Source organism: Gouania willdenowi, chromosome 5 (assembly GCF_900634775.1).
Source record: "Gouania willdenowi chromosome 5, fGouWil2.1, whole genome shotgun sequence".
Taxonomy (NCBI): Eukaryota; Metazoa; Chordata; class Actinopteri; order Blenniiformes; family Gobiesocidae; genus Gouania; species Gouania willdenowi.
In genome coordinates, this window is record NC_041048.1 from 31,604,420 (window position 1) to 31,630,059 (window position 25,640).

The 25,640-nt window shown below is 36.3% G+C and overlaps 1 protein-coding gene across 1 annotated transcript in view; it reads right to left on the bottom strand.

Annotated features, from left to right (window-relative positions):
• Nucleotides 1-25,640, bottom strand: part of cntn6 (contactin 6) — a 203,852-nt gene that overhangs the window by 87,459 nt on the left and 90,753 nt on the right. Inside the window, exons 2-4 of the mRNA XM_028446614.1 lie at nucleotides 25,500-25,548; nucleotides 6,866-7,012; nucleotides 1,297-1,420 (exon numbers count right to left, since the gene is read on the bottom strand). Of these exons, the coding sequence (XP_028302415.1) occupies nucleotides 1,297-1,420; nucleotides 6,866-6,956 (215 nt within the window). The 5' untranslated portion in view covers nucleotides 6,957-7,012; nucleotides 25,500-25,548. The remainder of the gene's footprint in view (nucleotides 1-1,296; nucleotides 1,421-6,865; nucleotides 7,013-25,499; nucleotides 25,549-25,640) is intronic.

Consider the following 25,640-nt stretch of genomic DNA (forward strand, 5'->3'; position numbering starts at 1 on the left):
CATTCAACATTTTCAATAATGATAAATCTGAGCAATAATACAGGAAGGAAAAAAAGGTTTGTGTGTTTTTGCTATTTTTTTGTTTTTGACATTCTCGTTGATAAATTGTGGGTTTTTGTCTAACTTTTAACAACAGTAATTATACTAATAATACTTTTCTGTAAAATATTCTTGGTGTCGTTTTGTCTAATTTAAATAATTTTTTAAATAATTTGTCATTCTGCATATTTTTTTTTGTATAAGTCATGTTTAAAGTATTTGGAATCATTTTTTGTGTATTTTATTTGATGTTTTGTATGCTATGAAGTTACTTATATGTAGTCATCTTGTGTTTTTTTTGTTGTTGTCATTTTGGTGTAATATTTGTAAGCAAAATTGCCCAAATGATTAATAAAGCAAGTAAAAGTGGAAAGAGGAAAACTACATTTCAAGAGCCAATGCTAGAACAACATTGAAAAAGATGAGTATAACAGTAACGTGTTAAATTATGGAACGGCCTAAAGGGTGAAATAAAACAAAGCACCAACATAAACCAGTTTAAAAAGCTTTTTAAATCATAAATTGTTAGTTAATATAAGAAAGAAGAGCAACAATTCTACCTAGGACAGCAATAATATATAATATGTGTATCATGGTATAAAATATATTAATACTTAAACATAATAAAATGTTTTTTTAAATTAATTTATATATTACCACAATAAATTTAATTGATGAAATCTGTGTCTTTATATGAAATAGTATGATATTAATATTCTGTACATGTCATATACGTTCATGTGTGTATATGTATATATGTTTGATGTGAATGTATAAACTTGTGCAGACTATATATTGAATGTCTATTGTGAAAATAGTAATATAAGTTAAATATTTTTTGTGTGTGATATTGTGTAGATTACCTTTTTTTGTTTTGTTACGATGGGGTAGGTACATAGTATAAGCTTTACTTCAACCTACACCCTTTCGGCTGAGGAATTGGACAATTGAGCGTTTGTTCTGTACTTTTTTGTTGTTTGTGAAAACAACAACAAAAATAAATAAATAAAATTCAAATTCAAATTCTTTTTGTATTTTTATGTAATTTTCAATGTTTTTTTTTTCTTTATTGTGTGTCTATTTCGGTCGTTTTTTTGTGTTTTGGATTAATTCTACACACAATTAGGCTAAATGCTGTGTATATGTATATCCACCAGTTGCCCATGTCTGTATTAAAATGAACTACAACGGGCCTTTTCTTGCCATCTAGATGATCATTGCACTTGACTATCAAGTTCCCTTGAAAAATAGACTTACCTGTAATGTGGAGGGGGATTTCCTTTGGCTTTGCAGTTAATAAACACTTGCCTGTCCCCACTGCTCATTGGGAAAATACTGTCACTTGGTTCTTGGGTGAAGACAGGACCGTGACGCGCCTGCTCTGTTTTGGAAAGAAGGAAAAAGGCATTAGCCTTTACGACCAGCAGGTTAATGCTCAGACTCTGTGCCATGATAATGCACAGTTGGTTTCTAAATGTTATTTTAGCAATCAATAAATCAAAAAATAGGAAAAACATAGCGATCGCTTGAGCAAAGATATGCATTTTTAATGTTAAAGACTATAATTTAGTTTTTAGTATGACTGAAACCACATTTTAGAAAACTATTTAAGCCCATTTAACTGTCAAATTGTATTTTAACTATGATTTAATACTGTATGAAGAACTTGGTTACAGTTTAGATTTAGTTCACATATCATACTGTACATCCAACAAAGAAGAGAATACCTGGATAGCACAATGACCGAAAAAAGTTTAGGAATCAAATTAGTCTGATAAACATTGTTGTCCATATGAGAAAATCTTTACAAAACACAAAATTGCTACTTTATTATGCTGCTCACTGCCCCCTACTGATGTGGAGGAGTGCCATAGTTATTTACTATATTAAAAGTCCCTGAGCAATTATAATATTATTTTTCTTTTTTTTTTTTTTTTTTTTTTTTTTGCACATCACACCACATTATCTTTCATGATAACTAAATGCGCCACAGCACAATGGTTGAGAAACTCTGCTCTAGACAACGTTTATATTTGAGTTATGATCACACGCTATAAAACCTCAATTTTTCTGTTTGCTGGGCCTTTTCTTGGAAATCTAAAACCTTTAAAGTTGAAGTGACAAACAAATCAATATGAGACCCATTTGAGCACCAGAAAATCGAAATTCATTTTATTTGTTAAGATTTTGGTTAAATATTTTCAAAATAAATGAGAAAATACCAGTATAAGTTGATCAGCATTAGTGTTATATTCGACTATGGGCTGACCAAAGATAATCATGATATACAGCAAAATAAATACTGTACTTAAAAACAATAAACAACCAATGTACACAGACAATAATAGATGACAGAAAGTTTTTATTATTTTGTTTAAAAGTTGACAAGATTTGCCAAGAGAGAGACAAAAATAAGACTATTTCCCTTTCAATAACTGCATGACAGCCTTCCTAGACATTAGAACTATGTACAATAAATGGCATATTATTAAAGATAATAGTTTCGCATGACAGCTCATTTGTCAGTAACACCCTCTGCTCTGAGATTTATTCCATCTTATCATCTCAGTGACATTAGAAAAGTAGATGATCGTTTAAAAGTGTGTGAACAGTAAACACTGATATGCGTTTGCTGTCCACACCAATAGGCCTTCCTGGTTTGACATGTAGCGAAGAATCCATGAAAACAATATTTAAAATGAAGAACATATATATATATATATATATATATATATATATATATATATATATATATATATATATATATATATATATATATATATATATATATATATAGTCAGTAAAATAGGTCCTTTGTTGTTTTACTTTAAAGAAACAGATGCTGTTCATAAGAACATCATCAAAATGAAATTGGGTTTTAAATGTTGGTCTTATAGGAAGTTAATGTACTGGATTTTATGTATATATAAGATTTATTAAAGAATTAAGAAGAGCTCTAGTTCGATATTTTAATTCCAACCTATGTTTTTATGAGCGTCACAGTAGTTGTACTGGTGACCAGTGTTGCCAGTTTCCTTGAAAAAGTAATCTGCCTGATCATTAATCCTGAGTAATTGATTGGTTAGATTACAAGTTACTTTATGAGCTACATTCAACAGCTGTCGACAACACCCCCCATCGCCTCAACATAATAACGTCAACTGGTTTTGCCAATACTCAATTTATTGGAAGTATGTTTTTAACAGTAACGTCAACAATTTATCTCCTGACAAACTATAACCTTAAAAATACACATAGTTATAAAAAAATAAACAAATAAAGATAGTCTTCTTGAAGTCACATAACACAATTTATTTTTAATGTTTTTCAATATAAAATAAAGACAGTCTTTTTCGATCCGTCATATTTTACGTGTAAGTACCTGTACCTGTCATATTATATTTGAGTATGTAAAACATGAGTTGCCCTACTTACATAGTATCTCAGAGTGATTTGGATAAGTAACTTTAATCTGCTTATTGGTTTAGAAATAGTAACACTTTAGATTACTCCTGGCTGAAAAAAAGTGGTCATACTAGAATGATATGTTACTAAATAATTAAGTTACAGGCATCTGTGCTCGTGACCCACTCTGGGTATAATGTAGTTTGGGTCTGCCACGCTATCCAATGTTGATCGTTTCACTTCTATGTTATCTATAATGTTAGTGCTGTCAAGAGATTAAAAAAAATCATATGAAGTGATATAAATTAGCACATTATAAAAAGTAAGAATACTTTTCTGAGCAAACTTGTTGCTTTTTTCTCCCTTCAGATAATAATATTTATCCAGTAACTTTGTTCATTTGTCACTCATGGACTCTGAACTCTGTCATCTTGTCCAGTGTGGATTGGAGACAACATGTGCTTGCAGCATGTAGCAGCTAGCACAATCCGAGTGTCCGTGCGAGCTGCTACATGTTTAGCATTGTGGTGGCTGCAAACTCTTTCTTGCACAATTTGCACACCACTGGACTTTTGTTTTCAAAGTTTTAATAAACTCAAATTAACGCCAACAAAGCACAACAGTCTCCGCGTCTTGTATTGTAGTCTGTGCATCAGTATTATGGGTGTACCCGGAACTATTGACACGAGAAAGGTTCTGTGCTGTTTGAATTAACAGGGTTTTTGTCTTTTTTGTGGGTTTTTTCTTTTTTTTTCTGTAAATAATTAATTGCAAGTTAAAGTCCCAGCCCTATATAATATACTCTAGACTTGATTTTCTACATTTACTCTCTCCACCCCCCAGATGTCACAGGACAAACTGAAGCATTGGTACTCTTGAAAGATTACTCCATCTTTTGAAAGAGGGAAACATTAGATTAATACATGCATGGCTCTAACCTTGACTAGGACAAAGACTACTCCCACCGACACCATCATCATCGTCCTGATAGGAGTGGGAGACTTTGCCTCAGGTAAGGGCTTTGTTTCCCTAGCCTCCTAGAAAGGTGCTTTCATTTTTTTTTTTACCGTGGCTGCAATGTCCTTTAAATTAAACAAATTAATGAACCTTTAATAGCCGGGCTGTTCCACCACGGAAATGCTTGAAGGGACTGTACGCACGTTTGAGAAAAGGCCTGCCCTGTAAACACATCAATTGGACTGACCATTACCACGCGTGAACGGGCACATGCACACCAAATCACACTTAATTAAATTTCAATAAACATAGCAGGTGAATGTATGCATGTATATATTCACAATAAATGCTATAATTTGTCTTTGTTTCAGTATTTTTCGGATTGTACTGTTCACTCCAGTGAAAACGCTGACTCCAGATGAGCAACTAAATCAATGGAAGAATAAATAACAATACCACAGACTCCACTCCATATGCTGTATAAATTTAAATGCATTTGGTTGATAGCTTGTAAACGCTTGGCTTGAGTCGAGTACACACTATATCCCTCAAATGTGACTGTGGACATTTAATCTCCATGCTGCACTGGTTCCCATAAAGAAGGCATTAAGAAGACGCTCTAAGTGAGATTTCCATGCCTGGGCAGCAACTTATACAGGTATTTAAGGAACCAAAAGGATGATTTTGCTATGCTTCTCTGGAATATCCCAGAGTAAGTGAAGCTGATGGATTGGATTTTTACAGACTTTCGTCACATTTCCTGTAAGATGCAGCTGCTGAATGTAACGGAAAAAACAGCAAAGTAAACTTTAGGCATTGAAATATTTTTGGTAGAAAAGCAACAACATGGACTCATTTTCAGAAGGTATTACCACCAGTGGTTGTGATAGAGTTCCCTGACCTACAACTCTGATCAGATTTTACTATATATTATTAATTATTAATATTTGAGAACCCTCCTACCAGCATTTGTCAAGGCACCTGTATTGTTGACACATAACATCACAGCCCTATTACCAAGTCTGTGCGGCCTTTTACAGCCAATCAGAGACTTTGATTTGATTTATTTATTTATCTCAAACATAACAAAACAATATAAAGCAATCGTTTGCTCACTTAAAAAGAGCCCCAGCAATGTTTGAGAAGGAGCAGAAGGAAGCTTAAAGGGATCCTTCACTGTTTTTACAAATGTGACCTAAAACCATTGAAATGTCCTTATTAGAAGATCTATGCATAATAAAGCACTATATTCATTTTATTAACTTTTAAAACTGGGGATACTGTACCCTGTGCACCGCCATGTTGAAATGACGTCATGGGTGATGTGATGAGCTCCTTTTAGTCAAAGCACCCCTGACTGCAGTACGCAGTTCGGGGCGGAGCTCAATGCGGCATGCAATTGTGCTGTGTGATTCTTATACAGTTAAAAATAATAGACCTCAAAATAAACAAATCGTTTTTTATAAATAATTTTATATGTTACATAATTCTATAGGCATACAAAATAGATATGGTTAGGGTTACGGTTAGAGTCAGTCTGAATGCAATTAGTTTATTGAACGTTGAGCGCCGCCCTGAAAGTTGAGCGCTTTGCGTTTTGTTAGGCGTAGATCTTCTAATAAGGACATTTCAAAAGTTTTAAGCCACACTTGTAAAAACAGTGGAGGATCCCCTTAACACATGTCTAGTCCTTCCTTACTTTTAAGCTATTTCACAAAGAACTAAATAAATCTGACATTTGAGCAAATGCATTATATATACATCTATAAAAATACACAACAAAATATACACAAATGTAAACAAAAACAAGCATTCATAGGCCTACCTATACTCACATAACATCCACATGTCCACCAACTCATCAGATTCTAGTCCTTGTACTGATCAAATAAGTTTTGCTGATAAAAACCTTATTTTGATTAATTGAGTTGTTTTTGGAAGGTTGATTTTCTGTAACTACCACCCAAAGCAATAGCATCTGTGTTTGCCCTGTTAGATACATCTATATGTTATAGTCTCAAGTCAAGCTGAATACCATTGTCTTTGTAAAGATTGAATTAATGGCAGTGATGGTATATTGAATTTTCTGAAATCTAAAGCAAGTGCCAAATCAAGGGTTCAATCTCTGTACATAGGCGTTAGTAATTTCTTCATTGATTATTGGCATATTGAAAGTAATATATATAAATTCCTAAAATAAACTTATTTCAGCTGTAACAGATTTATATTCTAAGAAAGGAACTTAAAAAATTGAAATTCTAATTTTATTCTAATTTATGGGATTTTGTTAAAAAATGTGTGAATCTTTAGTTCATTTAGAATGCTAACCCCGTTTCTGGTTTCTTCCAAGTATGTAGCTCTCTTTTCAATGAAGTAAACATGGTAGAAAGAATCGAATCCCCCCCCCTCCTGTGAGAATTGCATCAGGTGTGCCATAAAAGGTGATTTTGACTTAACATCTTACCAGCGAGGCACACTTTGAGTGACAGAAGGATTAACAGTTCCCATAGCAACAACATCTTCATTTTCCAAGGGCAAAAGAGTCTCCTTCCCATTTACTTGTGAAAAAGCGGGGAGAATATTTCCTGGGCAAACACGTCTTTGTTTGGCACTGAAAGAAAAAAGAAAATAGAAAGTAAACAAGTGCTGTAAAGATGAGGAGATGCAAAATAGATTAAAAGTGAGACTTAAAAGCTTTGTGAATGGAAAGTCAAGAAAAACTTTGCTTTATCAATAATTCATTAGACAAAAGAAGCTTAACCAAAAAAAAAAAACAGTGCCAGTATGAAGCTGGCTTCAGCCTGGTGGTATTTCGTATATAATAGTAAAACCGTACCATTGTTAATCTACCATAGTTAGGCAAAACATTATGACCCTATGCTGAAAAATTTGACAGACTACTACATATTATCAACTACCAATACACCATGTCCATAGCAGTGTCTGCACAAACCCTTCACAGCAGACTTTTCAACTTTATATGCAACGGTTTAACTCTAGTCTTGTTGGTTCTCTCCATGCACTTCAAAAACATGTGATAGGTTGCTTCGATCAGTGTCCCTCAAATGAGGGTATGTGTGCCCCTAGGGGTACACAATGTTACAGGGGGTACTTAAGAGAGCGAGAGAGAGTGGAGAATGTACAAATATAGTGTTAGTCTTGTAGAAATAAATGTCTTCATGAGCCACTAAATAGGTGTTTTTCAAAATTGGGGTCACCTGGAGTTTAAATGGGGTCACCTGAAATTTCTGAAAAAATTTAAATAGATTTTTTAAATTTGTTAATTAATATTATTTATTTATTTTTTTCACTTTGTGAAATACAGGGGTGGAAAGAGTACAGGAAAAAAATCGACTTAAGTAGGAAGGAGATCTAAAGAGACCAGCGAGATCTATAGGAAGGAGCCCCCCCTCCTTCCCCACCTGTGGAGAACGAGGTGCTGCGGGAGGGTGGAAGAGGCTGCGGTGGAAGGGAGGATGAGGTGGTGCGGAGGCACAGGGCTGTACTCACTAGCAAACACCTGGGGACTGATGAAAAATATGGTTTTACTATAAATTAAATATTGTAATTTATGCAACGGAAACAGGTGTGGGACGAGCGTGCAGGATTTATTTTACTTTGTAACGAAATCTATTTCCAATGTAGCAAAGTACTGTTACTTGAAACAAAATTGACTTAAATAAAAGTAAAATTACAGATTTTACAAAGTACTCAAAAAAGTAGAAGTACATAAAAAAGCTACTCAATTACAGTAACATGAGTAAATATAAATAGTTACTTTCCACCCCTGGTGAAATATAAATATAGTTAAACTATAAAATTCAGTAAAAAAAAAAAGAAAAAAAAAAGAAAAAGTTTGCTCTATAGTTATTTTAAAATGGTTTTCTCAGGGAAATTTTGACAAAGGGGGTACTTGGATTCACGAATAAGAAAAAAGGGGTACTTGAGCCAAAAAAGTTTGAGAACCACTGACTTAGATTGTCCCTGTTGCCAGTAATGGTTGTGTGACTGTGTTTATTAGTCTCTGTGTGTTGGCTGTGAAACAGGCTGCCATCCTCTCCAGGCTGAATCTGGCTTGAACAAAATCTTGAGCAGGCACCAGTAGATCCCCGTATCAACGAGGTTACAGTAGATACAGAAGGTAGATAAATACATGAATAATGTGTATGTGGTAACTTAATTATAAAAGTTTCAAATCTCTGAACAACTTTGATGAAAGTAGACTAGAAACTGGAACTGTAGAAGGAAAAACTGATTTCAGATTATGTCTCTGCACAGCTATGATCTGTGCACCATTGCAAGCTTTTCATAATCATGAATGTATTTGTCAGGTATGAAGTTAAAATAAAATAAGCTAAAAATCCTTTCCAAAGATGGAAAAAAAAAATACATATGCCAAAAAACAAGACTATTAATTGCCATGTCATGGCAGATTAGAGAAGCCAGATGGAGACTGGTCCAAGAAGCAAGAGTTATTGTTGGGATTAAGCATTAAAGTTAGCCAATATCTGAGTGCACAACAAAGACAGGCTGACATCTTAGAGGGATCAAAGAGGTGGGCTAAGTGCACTGGAGACCAAGAGGATGGGGCAACATCATCTGGAGACCAATGAGGAATGCATCCTCAACCTGGAGGAGAAGAAGCATTGCCTTGGCTGAAGTGAGGTGGAGCCTTCTCACCATGGCAGAATTAAGGTTCTGCCTTGTTGACTCTCGCTTTGGCAGGTATAGTCATCTTGGTTAGGCAGACAGAACATCTCTCTAAGATCTAGGATCCAGCATGGTTTTTGGAGGAACAAGTAGTCCATGCATATGGTCCAGGTTTGTGAAGTGAGTATGGATTTAAGCAAGTGTAGGGTAGGTTGGTTTATCTTCAGCATATTCAACCTTATACCTTTTCTTTTGTCATCACTCAATTAGTCTTTTATTTCATCTCAATCAAATCTTGAATAATTAGTACCAGTTTCTCTATAAATCTAGTGAAGATGGCCCAATTCAGTCAACCTGCTTGGACCTCCGCAGCAATAAATATTCCATCTTTGGAAAAAGTTGCTTTACTCCCACTCTTCTCTGTTGGTTTGAAAAAAGTTGAAATTGCGGTACTGTTAAAAACTTGCCCCCAGCTCCATGTGGTGGAGCGACTGCAGTGGACAACCAGTGCTTTTCCTTCTTCATTGGGTCAGCCAATCATTATTTCACTATAAATACTAAGGGTGTAACATGTATTTGTATTGAACCGTTTCGGTACAGGATGTTCAGTTTGGGTACAGGGTTGTGCACGGGTGAGTTTCCGGAACGGAACGGAAGCTGCTTGTGTTTACTTCCGCCTGCAGCTACATGTGCAGCCCGTGTACATCATGGCTAACGCTAGCGAGAAACCAGAGCTGGAGGACCCTCCCCTGTCGCTAAAGTCTCCTGCTTAGTAAACCAACATTGTACTTAACATTAAACAGAATATGAAAATTGAGTTAAAAAAAAATACAATACTATTGTAAAGTGCTGCCTGGAAATAATATTCTCAAACAAAAAATGCATTAAATATTATAGAATAAGCTCACAGCTTGTTAACAGCTTTCAACAAACAAAAAGTCAACCACAGTTCCAGCATGTAGCCTAAAGTTTTGAATAAACAACAAGCTAATTTATGTTTTGCATTTTGTTCCATACTGTACCGAAAATGGACCGAACCGTGACCTCAAAACCAAGGTACGTATCGAACTGTGATTTTTGTGTATCGTTACACCCCTAATAAATACAGCCCTGAGTGGGCGGGACTTCCACATCACATGCAGCTGGAATTGTTTGGTGGTGTGTTCCATGTGTCTTTTGAATGACTTCATAGTAAGTAAAGTTTAAAATATTAAAGAGGATTACATTTTTGATTAAGCTAAGTTAATGGTTCATTCTTGATTGAAATTGTTTGCAAAGAAGTTTTGATCTGGTCATTTTGACTTTACTAGACATTATTAGAATGATCTACATTGAACTTATAACACATTATGATTGCAATTCTACATGTATGTTTATATTTACACTTTATTGTACTTATTTGAATAAGAATGTAATTTGTTTATATCTTTTACAACCATCGGCACTTATCACCAGCACTCAACCTGTTCTTACCAAAGTCATGTCAGAAAATGAATACCAGAACAAACCTGTGTGTTCTGTGTTGCTCCAGTTGAACCTTAAATCTCCAACAGGTACATAGCTGCATATGTTAATTACAGATGGTTGTTAAGATTTTGAGTTAATACCAAGGTGATTTTAAATCAATCATAATTATTTTCAGACATTTAGTCAAATTGCATGACCACAATCAATGGTCCCAAAGACAATTACCTGTAAATATTTTATCATCTGTAGGCTTAAGATTTTTAAGTAAACACAATGCAGGCTCAGTGCCTACAAAATTGTTTTTTAGAACTGAACTGACAATTAATTAAACCTCTGAATTTACTGATGACTGAATTATTAATTACAGTTTATTTCTAAGCTTCTATGCATACAGTAGTTTGTTCAATAGGACTTTTCAGCTTTGAGTTATTAGTGTAATCAGTGTGTTTGGTGATGGATGATCATTTTCATTAGATTAAGCCAACTATCCACTCACATTTTTAAGCAGATCAACCATTTGGGTCCATCTGCAAATGCTAGTCCCAACATTCCCTTGGCATTTAAAGTCATGGATAAATGTGCCTGATTACACTTAGCAAAAGCCATTAGCTTTTAAGGCAGCACAGATAGAACAGTAAGGTATTTTCTGAAGAGAGTGGACACTCTTTCTCCTGTCAGATGGCCCAGCTCTGTTTTAATGATGCATAGGTCCTTGGCATCCTCAGGGAAGATTTGTTTCCTGGTCACAGTACAGAAATGTAAAGCAGTTGCATGTTATGTCCATGATTAATTTAAAACCCTGGAAAAAAAATATACAATGATAATAATTATTGTGAACATGCAGTGGATGGTAGTCGCATGTGTTGGAAAGACCAAATGAAATGAGGCCAAGCAGATGATGCCTGGAAGGAAACATATTTGTCAGAGACATAGATGATGTGCTTTTCCTTTACCTTTAGCCCCAGCATCAAGATATTAAGATAACTGTGGCGAAATTGAAGAATGGAAGGTATCGATGTGGACAAAATACAGTATTTCATAAGATAAGATACAACTTTATTGATCCCCCAATGGGGGAAATTTAAATGTTGCAGCAGCTCCAAAAAAACAGGGAAACAGCAAATATAAGAGCATCAAACAATAATTAAATAAAGGAAGAAAAAACACAATAGAATTAAATAATACAAGGCATAAACACTATATAGGAAATAAGAAACAGGAAATATAACAGCATCAAACAATAATTAAATAAAAGAACAGATACAATCAAATTAAATAATACAAGGGATAAGCGATCTCAATGTCCAAACCCAGGATGTTCACCAGTGCAGTCTGTGGTGACTTCCTGCAGAAGTCTATCACCATCTCTTTTGTCTTGCTGGCGTAGAGCTGAAGGTGTTTGAGCTCACTCCAGTTGACAAAGTCCATGATGACCTGCCTGTAATCCTGGTCATTCCCCTTAGACACACACCCAACGATGGCTGTGTCATCGGAGAACTGTGGGGCCCCTGTGCTGCAGACTACCATGTTGGACTCGCAGTCTTGAAGCCTCACGTACTGTGGTCTGCTGGACAGTAATCTGTTGTCCATGCAGCCAGGTGACAGTCAACTCTCACTCTTTCTAGCTTCCCCCTGAGCAGTCCAGGCTGGATGGTATTGAAGGCACTAGATAAGTCAAAGAACATGACCCTCACAGTGCTCACACAGCGTCATCCACCCCGATGTCCGGTTGGTAGGCAAACTGCAGGGGATCCAGGTATGAAGTCACCAGGGAGTGGAGGTCGTTGAGGGTGATCCTCTCCATGGTCTTCAACAAGTGAGAGGCGAGGACCACAGGTCTGGATTGGCTCCAGCATCATAAAAGTGGTTAGGCTCCCTGGGATGTGGTGTTGTCAAGTGGGAGAACATTGTTGACCTCTTGTTAGTCATGCTTTGCTTCATTAGAATCTCTAATACTCTGTGCAAGATACATTATGACTTACTAATGTGGTATTCATATTTTAAACATAATTACAGGTTTGAACTTTACTTCAATAGCGAAATAGTTTAATTAGTGGCTATGCAGAACGCAACCAATTTCAACCTTATTGCTAATACTCAGCTATTGCTAGGTTAATACTAGGCTAATGCTAATGCTAGATAAACTTTAATGCTAGGCTAATGTCAATATTAAGTTAATGCTAATGCTATTGCAAGGGTTATGCTAATGCAAGGCTAATGCTAACGTTGAGCTAATGCTGACGCCAAGGTAATGCTAACACTAGGTGAATGCTAAGCTAATGTTAATGCTCATGCCAGACTAATACTAATGATAATGCTAGCTAATGTTAAGCTATTGCAGTGCAACACCGGCCATTTTCTTTAGGAAATACAAATATTCTAGTTGCAACTGAATTATTGGCATTTCCTTTGAAAAGGTTTCCAAGTGCTATTCATCAAAAGAAAAACAAAGTTATACAATTTTAGAGAACACAAATCAATTTTCTCAACTATCTCAGTTGTACATACTAATGATGCAGTTCAACTGGAAATTATGCCATAAAATGATTCAATTAATTCAGACACAGGGCTTTATATTATCTTGGCCATAAGAGCAATTTTGAATAATTCATGATTACTGTGAACACACATAAAGGCTAATTATAACTCTTACTAGCTGCTTTACATGTTTGTTTTTTTTTATTTTTTTGCTTTCAGACAGCTATTAACTGAGGCACAACACCACATTACACTACATTATACAGTCACTCAAGAACATCTCAAATTATGTGTGGCTGCGTACGTCCAATCACCACAATTTATATCAATCTGACTAAGCCCACATTCTTCTGCCTTGGTACATCATCATGTACATCTACAAAGTTGCTTCCTAGTTGTCAAACACTCTCAGTTACCATTTATTGTCACTAAGGAATTCAGAGATGTGTCAGTATTGGGTTGTTACTTGCACTGGAGTTGACTTTCCCTGCATTGCAGAGATTCTTACAGGAAAAGTACAATTATTTATTCATTTAGCATTAAAACCACTCATTTAATGAAAAATATATTTATATTCCCTGCACTGCAATCCTCTACAAAGTGATGGAAATTATCCACGTCATGTTAAATTGTTGTAAACATGAGCCGTTTTCTGCAATTTTATGAAATAATTCAAGGGCAATTATTTGCCTTTGCAACAATAAACATGCAGGTCATAAACATGCCAATTTGCAAATGACTTATTTATGCAAAGCTCAGGAAAACAATAACACCTTAAAATATCACAACTTTTGCCGCAATTTTTTGAAATAGCTGATGTAAAAATCAGGCGTTTTAGACCACAACATTCACAACATAGCCGTGAAATCCTATAGGGATTGATTATACTATACTATTAACTACTTGATTACTTTAGTTTTTGTTGGTAAGTTTACTTCAAACCCTTTCATAATTGTGCAAGGGTGTGTGTTACATTAGAAATTAGATGGTGCATGGTTCCTGGATTGAAGAAATTTCTTCCACAATCAAAACTAAAGGTAACGTGCAGGTAAGACAAACTTGTCACCAGAGGTGAATTACATTGATTCCACATGCTTAAGTTACTGTAATTGAGTAGCTTTTATGTGTACTAGTACTTTTTTGAGTATATTTCTAAATCAGTAATTTTACTTACACTTAAGTATGTTTTAAAACATATAAAGTAATTCATTATATTTCTACACACAACTGTTACTGAGTAAATGCCTTTGTGGAAATTGAATGAAGTTCCAATTGTGCAAGACTGCTTCTCTTCCGTGGCAAGATTTATTACCAAAATAAATGTGGGGGTGAAAGTACCTCGTAACTTTCTTTTACTTTGAGTACTATAAAATTCAGCTACCTTTTTACTTGTACTTCAGTATTTTATGTATGGCGTACTTGAGTACAATTTCAATGAAGTAACAGTCCTTCTACCTAAGTAGAATCAGTGTTGAGAGTAACGCATTACAAAAGTAACAACTTACTATAATATATTAATTTTTCAGTAACGCAGTAATAACGCATTATGGAAACAAATCGGCAATATATTACTTGTTACAATCTTAGTAATGCAAGTTACATAGAGACTTTAATGAATTCCACTGATATTCCGACCGTGGCTCAGGTGGTAGAGGGTCGTCTTCTGATCGAGAGGTTGGGGGTTCGATCCCAGTACCTGACTATGTGTCGAAGTGTCCTTGGGCAAGACACTGAACCCAAAGTTGCTCCCAGTGGTCGACTAGCGCCTTGCGTGGCAGTCCTGTCCCACTGGTGTGTGAATGTGACAGTGATTGGGTGAATGAGCTGATATGTAAAGCGCTTTGAGACTGCTTCAGTGTGGTGATAAAGCGGTATATAAATCAAGTCAAATCAAGTCAAGTCCAAAGAAAACAAACAAAAAAAAAGAATCAAAAAAGTGTTGACGACGCCACCGTAAATTCTACCACTATCTGCAGCGTAGAAGAAGAACCTCCACACCGACTTCCTTGTTGCATCACAACGCATGGCCATGGAAATGGACTGCACATTTGTAAGATGGAATTACTCCCACTATTGTGAATTATTTCATACCCAATGATACCTGAATATTAAGGCTTTTTTTATTGGGTTTTTGTTTAATAAATACATTTTTGTTTGTATATTTTTATTCAATGAACAGAACTGAATTGACTCTTTGATTTTGTGATTGTGATATAATATCCATTTGGCTATCCTCAGGTCCCTGCATTGATTATGTTTACATTGTTAAATAAGAAATATTAAAGTGCTGAATCATGACTAATTCAATTTGTAGTCACTAATCTGTAATGGTATCAATGCAATAAGATTAGTATTTTAAAATGGGTTCACATAAAATAAATGTGCGATTAGCTAAAAGTAACTGAAAGCAGTGTAACTCAGTTACATTTTGGAGATAGTAATAGTGTTATACAAATATGTTAAGTTTTTATGCCTATAACTAGTAATGTATATTGCATTACAATTTTAGAGTAATTTGCCCAACACTGAGTAGGATATATCAGTACTCTTTACACTCTGTTTGTGACCATTTTGTTTGCTGTGTCAGCACCTCAAACTTGTTGCCTGCTGACATACTAAGACCTCCTAAAAACACCGGCACGTGATCCTCTTGACTTAAAAGGGAACTATGATGAAAAAATAACTTTCTAATGGTTTTGCTACAGTGATATACATCTTTTAGCCTCAATCAGAGGGTCAAAGTTGAAAAAGTTGTGTTTCCTCGCTCCCTTTTTATTACACATTTTGTCAAAAGTCAGCTCAAAATGGGCGAGTTCAATTTTGCCCGGCAGTTGACGTCACCTGCCGAAACTCCTCCTACTGACAATCCTCTCTTCTCCTAACATGGACATAATACAAGCCTCCTAGACTGTGAGCTCCTCCCTCTCCAATTATCTAACAAACACTGTGGTTTAATATAGAATATACAGTATGTTATACTTCATTGCCATATATGTACAGTAAATGCAAACTGCAGAACTGGACAACCCAACTGCACTACTTTTTCTGCTGCCGATTGTGTTGGGAGTCACTGCTTGGAGACGCGGCCATTGTCACACACATCTGCTTTTAGCACTCCGTGCTAATGCTACACCAGTCCATGCAGCGAGACCCGACATCGCTTGTGAACTGAGGAGGAAACGATGGGGATATATACGGATTTGTGGCTCACAGCGCTAACAATGGACTCGGTTGTGGAATTGGATGGTTTCTTTTACACGGTGATAGAAAACGGAGAGTGGTAAGCGGAAAGGAGAGTCTGGCTGTGTTTGGGCGCAGAAAGTAGGAGCTGCTGCTCCGCGCCTGCAGCAACGCTCACACTTTTCTGACTCTAAATCACTGCACGTTGTTTGATTGCGTCATTGCGTCACAGGGTACTATTCGGCCTTGCTTTTAACTCACTAAACCGAAGGCCGAATGCTGCTGCTCTGGTTATGCAGCAACACACACACTTTTCTAATTCAAAATCACAATAGCTGCTTAAATAGCCATGTGTTTTACTGTAATGTGCAGTTTTTTGGCTGAAAACAACAGCAAGAGTGTGTGCATAGTAAAAGATAATCGCTAGTGATCACTGTTGTGTGTGGAGTCAGAGTCTACAGACACGCCTATTTATGAATATGCATAAGTAGGCCGTGAATCAGCCCGTTTCGAGATTTGCTCTGAAAGTGGCTTTTCAGAGGGCTAAAACTCCAGAAAACAGGCGAGTTTGGGAAAAAAAAAAAACTCAAATACTATGTTGTTGAGTTTTTTTAGAACAAATGGAGATGGTGAAAAAAAGCATCATACTGGACCTTTAATGAAGTGCTCACAAAGTGTAGCTCATACTTCACCATCTTCATGCTAATTCCAACTTTCTTAGCCCTAAAAACAAAGCTTTCTCTAAAACAGACATGCCAGTATTATTCACAGATTCAATTTCAGATGTAGCGTAAGCAGTGGGAGTTCTTTTTGTATACGCTACAAGGCAGTGTTACTGTACAAGTGTTTGGTAATTTAATATGGACGGAGGGCAAGAGCTGCTTCATCACAGTGAACGCCTATTTAAAACTGAATTAAATATTCTAAATGTTATGTATTGCCCAATGCAATGTTTTAATTAAACAAAGATGTGACATTGAACAAGATGAAAAACAGTCATTTCCTTTTTTCTCCTCATGTCTTTTTTTCTCAACTTGAAACATTTAAACAAAAGATAGGATATGTCAGTCAAACAACATAATAAACATCATCTCCCTTTACTTTCTGATATCATAAAACCCACGTGTGTTCTGTATATTATTAAAAAAAAACTTATTTCCAAATAACATATTTGTCTTCAACTGCCACCAGACCATCATCTTGCTTCTTGGTCCGTCAACGGTTACTTTTCACATAAACTTTCACTCATCACACTATGAATATGTGGTTCCATATATGGCATTGATTCGAGCCTGTTAGACATTGAATTGGACCAAGTGTAACATCTGAGTAATAAAAAACATTTCTATATTTCCTTGATAGCTGAAGACGTGCGTAGAAATGAATGTAACAGGTCCAAACCTAATCAACAGTACTCAACTGTAACAAAAACTGAAACAAACACAAAAAATGCAAACATTTTCGACGCCAAAACAACTTACGTTTCATCAGAAATTTGCCTCTTATGAGTGTTGTGTATGCACAAAACAGGGCCTGAAAGATGTGCAAGACACTTTCAACCCAAAGTATGTGATTTATAAATAATACATAGCGTGACAATGAGCGCTACATTCACTCTGGCAGAACGGCGTGATCAGTGGTGGGCTAGTGAACTGCAGCCAGATTTATCTCGTACATTAAATGTCCTCACATATCAGGGTTATATATCCATGTAGTCATAAATTTTCCATACCTGCAATGCTATATAGATGTGAACAGAGAGTCATTAGGACCATGTATGAACATATGTTCTTATTAAGGCTTTGAATAAAATGGTTAATGTATGTACAGTAGTCCCTCGCTATATCGCGGTTCACCTTTCACAGCCTCTGTGTTTTGCAGATTTTTTCACGGTGCAATTTTGGATGCATTTTTTTTTACAGCGTATGAATGCGCATTGTGTTCTGCATCCTGATTGGCTAATGCTGCGTTCACCCACCAGTGACACATCCAACTCCGTGAGTTTCACTACCTGCTGAAGCGAGGAGCTGCACTCCTTTTTCTCCTCTCATAAACATAAACCACCAGTGAAAAAAGCTGTTGTGATTAGTGGCTAATGCCATCCTAGCTCAGTGCTACAGAAATAACGTTTACCTGCTACTACCACCTCCTTGCTGATTCTCCTCCAACCCAAATCCTTCCTAGTCCGGTCCCGGTTATAAAGGCCGTGTCCTACAGGTCCAGGTGGTCACACACAGCTTCTACTCCATGGTTGAATGGGTGAACAGACCGGTGTCCGTGTTGACGGGCTGACGTCATCGTCAACAAAGACTCAATGTGTTCGTCATCAATGTCTGATCACTAGCAGTGTGACACTGAAGTGCTGTATGTTTGAAAACAGGTTTATGTTTTAAAATCTACAAAGGTTTGAACTCTGAGAATGTTTAAACAAGAGAGAAATGTTAATTCCTGTCTGAGAAAAGTGTATAAAGTGTGTGGTGAGGGCTTTTACAGCCTTAAAACCTGTATAATAATTGTAAAATATAAAGCTGACTACTTTGTGGGTTATTTTTAGAAAATAACCCCCATGATAAATGAGGGACTACTGTACATGAACCATAACATGTACATACAATAAATCCAATGCAAAAGCCATTCATGAGCTCCTTTGCATTGACCATTTATGGTAAAATGTGGGTGTGTCGAGGATGGGAAGGAAATTCATCTCTTCAAACTTTTAACTTGACTCTGATTTCTAAAGGGAAAACTGTATGCAGGTGAGCTCATGCAACACGTTTTTTAAATCAGCATATTTTTTGGCACAGCACATTATCAGATTTTCAGCGCACGCACATTTTTGTTACAAATTCTACGCAATGTTTTAGGAAGGAGGCCCTTATTCTTTTCTATAGAAGCAATGTGTCTATATCTATGACACACTGACGCATCCACTGGTGTGTGAAGGTGAATGAGCTGATACTATGAAGCACTTTGGGACTACCTCGGTGGTTAAAAAGCACTGTAGAAATCAAGTCCATTTACCGTGTTTGCAGACTGACGCACTGTCGAGGGTTTACCTGCCTTGCATCAAGGCAGAGCAAAACTCTATAACTAATAAAGGATAAACTGGGTGCACAAAATTATCAAAAAGTCTCTTTTTCATGTCATTTCAGATAAACAGTTTAGCTATAATACTTGAACTTTCTGGGAAGTGAAAGCAATAAACCTCATTTGCAAATTACTGAATATGCATTTTTATTTTGGGGTGAAAGAGGCAGTTGAATTGGTTGGATTAATCAGTATTTTTTGTTTAGCAGCCATTTAAATGGTTAGATTAATTTGATTATGATTTATAACTATTCAGGAGAAACTTCACATGATCTGAGAATACAACTTATTCGTCTCTCTCTCTCAGAGACAAGAAAGCACAAGCAAACCTAGCACTCAGATGGCAGACGGCCATTCGGTTGCACATGCTGATTACACATTGACTAAGAAGAGGAGAATATTAAAAGCTAACATACTGTCACTTTTCAACAGACTCTGCAAACAAAGAAGGACATGATGTTTGGGCTTTGTAATGAAAATGAGACAGTCGTCAGATGTGGGCCGAATGGTTATTACATCTTAAGGCTGGAAGACAAAAATTATAGTGAGGGTTTTCTCCCATTTTTAAGAGATACCGCTTTGAATCACTGAGTCCCTTACCTTTTAGAATATTTGTATTTAAACTATGCATACATACAATTACTAATCTAACAAATGTTGAGATTCTGGTGGCATCAGTCTCTCTATCTATGGCTATTAGCCATTTTGGCTGTGTATTTCTCTTGTCTCATCATCCATTCATTCACTGAAGTGCCATTTTTAAATGGGGTTCGATGAGACATTCAGGGTGACTGCAATGTTCATGTTAAAAATCACATTCAATACTGTCCCTAATAAGTGGAAACTAGACATTTTATGAATCAAATAAAACCCAAAGACTATACTGCAGTGCATGGAATGAATGTGTGAGCTAAAGAGTAGCTGGTTAGAATTAGACGTACTCTGGGTTTTTACATAGTTTTTGCCTAAATCAGCACCACACAAAAAAGTGTTAACTCTGCAGGTTTAAGACACAAAGAAAAAAAAAAGAAAATTGTGAACCTAACAATCCACCCAAGTAGGACTATTTATGTGACATTACAATTCAATGGAATTGCATTTGTCAGCATTTGTAAACATATTTATATATTTTTTTAATCATTAATTTGTCTCCCCCACATCCAAGCTACCACAATGTGATCTTTGGGGCAAATGCAAAAGCTAAAATATTCAAGTTAGACAATGAACTCATCTAACTACTTCTAGCAGCATTTGGAACATTTGTGATTTGAATACTTGAAAGCTGCTGGTGTTTAACATGGCAGCTTTGCCCCTAATTATATGTGCTATTAGTAAATGACTGAAAATGACAAACAATTTGAAACACTATGATGCTCCTAAAGAGGTTTTTAAATAAAAATCACTCACAATTAAGTTGGGAAATTATTGCAGCAGTTTCCAGGAGACTACTTGCGTTCACTAAGTACCGTACTAAAGTCACCTTGTTTTTAGTTTTCTTCCATTGCAAACCATTTGCTAGGAAAAAAAAAAAAGAATAATTGCCAAAGCAAAACGTCTAGTGGCTGAAAAAAAGAACTTAATCTTTAGATTGCCATAAACACAATGTGCTAGTGTCATTGATTTGACAGCATGTAATAAGCATCACCAATCTATACAAAAGCTTAACTGTTACGTTCATTTCTTTCCTTCCTCTAACACAGTGGTTCTCAAACTTTTTTTTTGCTAAAGTACACCCTTTCTTCAACTTTTGAATGCAGGTACCCCTTTTGTCTGACAAGAACATTTTGCTCAGTGAAAAAACAACTATAGAGCATAATGATGGATGAATGAGTCATAACACACATTTTAAAGAATCCTAATACCGGTAAGCTTAGACGTGAACTCCTTTGCTGCTGTAATACTGTAAATTTCCAAAACCGGACCTGCTAAAGGTGTATCATGTTTTTCTGCAGTCTGTGCCTTCTCCTCGCTTTTCTCTTGCTTCTCTGTTTCAGGTGTCGTGAAGCTAATGATGGCAGTTCCTGATCTGTGGTTCAAGGCGCAACTAGTCTGGGACACTCTGGTGTTCTATCTCTCTATCCTGTTCTGTTGGTCCTTCTGTCCACTAACCAAAACCAGTTGAGGCAAATGGCTGCCAACTCTGAACCTGGTTCTGCTGGAGATTTCTTCCTGTTAAAAGGGAGTTGTTGTTTCCCACTGTTGCTGATGCTTGTTCATGTGGATCTTGTTGGGTTTTTTCCTTTTCATTACAAATTTTATATTTTGATAGCGCTTTCAGATGACTTTTGTTGTAATTAGCGCTGTATAAATAAAGTTGAATTGAATTGAATGTTGTAAATAAGTGGAAGAAGAATCTAATGTTGTAAATAAGTGGAATAAAACATGTATTTCTATCATTCTTGGTCAACTCCTACCTGGTGTGCGACTAAGATTAATTAAGAGAATTTATTTCATCATTTTGTGTGTTTTGTTATTGTTTCTTTTTTATTATTCAGTATATTTTTCTCTCGTTTTGTGTGTTTTTGTGTGTTGTTGGTATTATTTCAATTATTCTTTCTATTTATCTTGTGTATTTTTCTCTCATTTAGTGTGTGTTGTCGTTTTGTGTGTTGCTGGTAATACTATTTCTTAGTGCCTGTGTTTTTCGGTGTCATTTTGTGTATTTTGTTGTTTGTTTTTTTTATTATTCAGTATATTTTTCTCTTATTTTGTATGTTTTTGTTCTTGTTTTGTGAGTTGCTGGTAATATTTTGTACGATTATTCTTTTCAACTAAAAACAAATATTATAAAACCCCAAAGCTTTCATGTGATTATTTTCCTCTCTTTCAAGTACCTCAATCGAGTACCTCTAGGGCTACATGTACCCCCATTTGAGAAACACTGCTCCAACACATCAACTTTGTGACAACCACATGCTGTTTGTACATTGGCTGATGCTATGAGAACAACATTATCAAGGTTATCAATTTTACCTTCCACTAATAATCATGTTATATCTATTAGGTTTGTTTCAGCAACTTTTATTGAGATTGATGAACAGATGAGCTTAGTAAAGTGTACAATGACTCTTCATTGCATAATAAACAGTGTTTATGTTTTTTTTTTGTTTTTTTTTAATTAAAAGAGATTTTAAATAGTCAACTTTTATTAATGATGCTTCTTTTCACTGAAAGCTGTCGCTTATAAACTCCCAAAGAAACGATTAATATCAAAAATAAACAGTAATATTAGCTTTTGACAAAGATTACAAGCATGTAATTCCCTTTAATTTGATGTTTTTAACTACACTTGTGAAAGTCTAAGAAAAAGTAACATTTTATACAAAAATAATTGATTTTAAATGTAATCTCATAAAAGCCGTACATCTGCCACACCAATAAATAGCAGAAAATGTATAGCTTTTATTCAAATGAAGCACAGACTGACCTTGTTCTCCTCCAGTGCTTTAATACCGTTTTTTTTATTGTAGCATAGTGTTCATTTTTAATCTCTCTGATATACCCTAGTCATGTTAAGCATCTGTTGGTAAATGCGTAGAAATAGTGAATATTTGGGTGTTTTGTAGATACTCTTATCCACATTTTGCAAACGTAATAATTATTGGTCATAGTTAGGGTTGGTAATAATTGTTGACACAAAATAAAAAATGTTGAGAAGGCTCTTGATTTACTTGTTCTAATACTCGCAAAATTCTATTAGATTAGGCATTTTTTAGCATGACTAACATTTCATAATCAACATGTAGGCTGCTTTTACAGCGGTATTGTCTCTGACTCTAATTTTATCACCTTGATTTGGCTTGGTTTGTGTTCAGAGTTCACCTTTTGATCTGCTCCAAACAGCCTCTGATGCAGTTATATGATCTAGTCGCCTGGGGGTTCTGTTAGTAGAGAGTTCCCCAAGCATAAAAACAGAAACCGAAAAGGAGAGTCTCAACTATTGGGCAAAGCAAGCACATAAGATTGTGAAACGCATGGGGATGCTGGAGCCAATCCCAGCATACATAGGGTGTAAGGCAGTGTAAACCTCGACGGGAATCCATCCTAATCTCCTTTGTATTATTCAATGTTTAATACGGGCAATTAGTATGGAAGCACCCACAAGACGTTTGAGTTCTGGGGGTCTGAGCGGGGCGGGGCAAACACACGCAGAGTAACCAATCAACCAAAGGGCAGACGTGATGACAAGCGCGACAGGCATAGATCTATTTCCCTAAACGGAGCTGGCAGAGGAAAATGTCGTGTAGTACGGTTTTGAAGCCTCTTGTTGTTCTTGTTGTGGTTTCAATGTTATATCCAGGTATTATTAAGGTATTATTAAACAGAGCAGAGTGCAGCTCTGAACGTGTTCTCCATGGTGGGCCCCATGTTTGTTTTGACACTGCTTGGCACAGGAGATATGACATTCTTTCTGTACAGCTTAGATCGGCTCGGTTACTTTCGAACCAAGCAAGTGAGCAGAAATTGTGGCATTACCATACCCACTTTCTTACAAAAAGTAAAAAAGTGGATATGGCTTATCGCCAGGTTAGTCTAAACCCCCCTGCATAGGACACCAGCGAGACTTGAACCCATGATCCCTGTACTGAGAAGCAGCATTGCTCACGAGAGCGCTGATGATGGTCTAAAATTGTCTAATTCGTGCCAATTAAGTATTGGATGGACAATAGAAAAATTACTTGTTGCTGACTTTAATTGTTTAATCATTATTGTGTTTTACATCAGGAAACTTGAAGCTCTGTTACACTTATTTCCTCGATTGCATGTCCCAGCAATAGTATGACCATCAGGTAATGTTTAGTTTTGTTGTCTATAGCCCCTGTGGTTCTCTTCTTCCTCTGTAAGTCTTTGTTGGTTCTGTTTAGTTTCCATTATAGTTCTTGTTTGATGCATTAACTCTTATCTTTGTGTTTCCAGGTATCCCTGCTCATGTCTCTACCTCACAGTGATGTCAGTGTGTTTGGGTTGTGAGTGATTAGCTGCATCATATTTTGCACCCAGGTTGGGCTGATTCCTAATCAAGCCTCCCTCACTATTTAGCTGAGTGCTTGGACACAGAATGCTTGCTGGATCATTGTTCACGTCAATGTTACCCTTGTGTGATTCTGTGATTTTTGTACCCTACTCCCTGGTGTCTTTGTGGCTTTTTTTGTTGCCTTGAGAATTAAAAATGGACAGGTATTATCAACTTTATCCCTGCATTCTGCCTCCACCTGTCTCTGCATTTGGATCCACATTCCCTCACCCTGACAATGATACTATTTATTTTCCAACACAGGGGACATATAATATTATGTTCCACCACAGCCCCGGTAACTCATTGACTGCCAAAGACGTCCTAAGATGTTAAATGTGTTTTTCGGCTGGTGTGACGAAGCTCTCCTGTGAATATCAAGCTAGAACCATGACGTAGTGACCAACTGGTGCCATGTAGGTGGCAGCAGCGCAGCTTTGGATGAGAAATTACCCATGTTGGGCAGAGCGCAGAGGGAGAGGAAAAGAAAGACAGAAAATGGAGCTACAAGAGTTGATGCTGAAGCTCCCAGTAGCGCACACTCCACCAGAGCATGTGTGGAACTAAGAGGACTATTGAGAGTGTCGTGATGATGAGGGAAAACGATCAAAAAATGGGGCAAGCGGTGAGACTTGGCATGTCCGGGAGGAGGAGGAAGTTGTGTGTGCGGTGACTGACGGGGGAGAGACTTGGAGGACGGCCAAAATACAGTAAGAAAACCATTCATTTCTGATATTGATAGCAAAACAATAATAATTTTGCCATCAAAAACCCGGTGTGAGTGTTGTTTTTGGAGTTTCATAGTAGGAAACTAATGTTGAGGTGTCACTAAAGCAAAAAAAAAAATTGCTTCAAAGTCACTAATACATTTTTTCAGAAAAAGGCATTTTTCTCAGCTTTTTGTCACAAACTGGTGATTTTTGTGAAACTTGCCTCTTCAACTGCTGATTACGGAAGAACGAAACAAGTTAGAAACAAAATTATTTTTTCTGATGAAACTAGAGAGTCTAGATTTCAGATTGTCATAGTACAAAATATTCTGTGGGTCCTAAAAAAATCAGTGAACATCATCTAAAACGCCTGGCAATATGGGGTTGGCTGCTCTGAAAAGGGCTTGCAGTGAATGAGTTAACTGTGAACAGCCATGGTCACATTTACTTTTAGGGTGTAATAAATCACAAAGGCCAAAGTAAAGCAGGTTCACCACTGATTTAGTACTCACAAGAGAAGTGGAGTCAGCTTGTTTTTGGTCCTTTAGTCTGCTACAAAACCTAGAAGAAGAATACCAATGAAAATTAAAAAAAGCTGTGTGGTCAGGATTCATTATTTACTCTTTATGCTGCTGGCAGCACGGTTGTTAAAT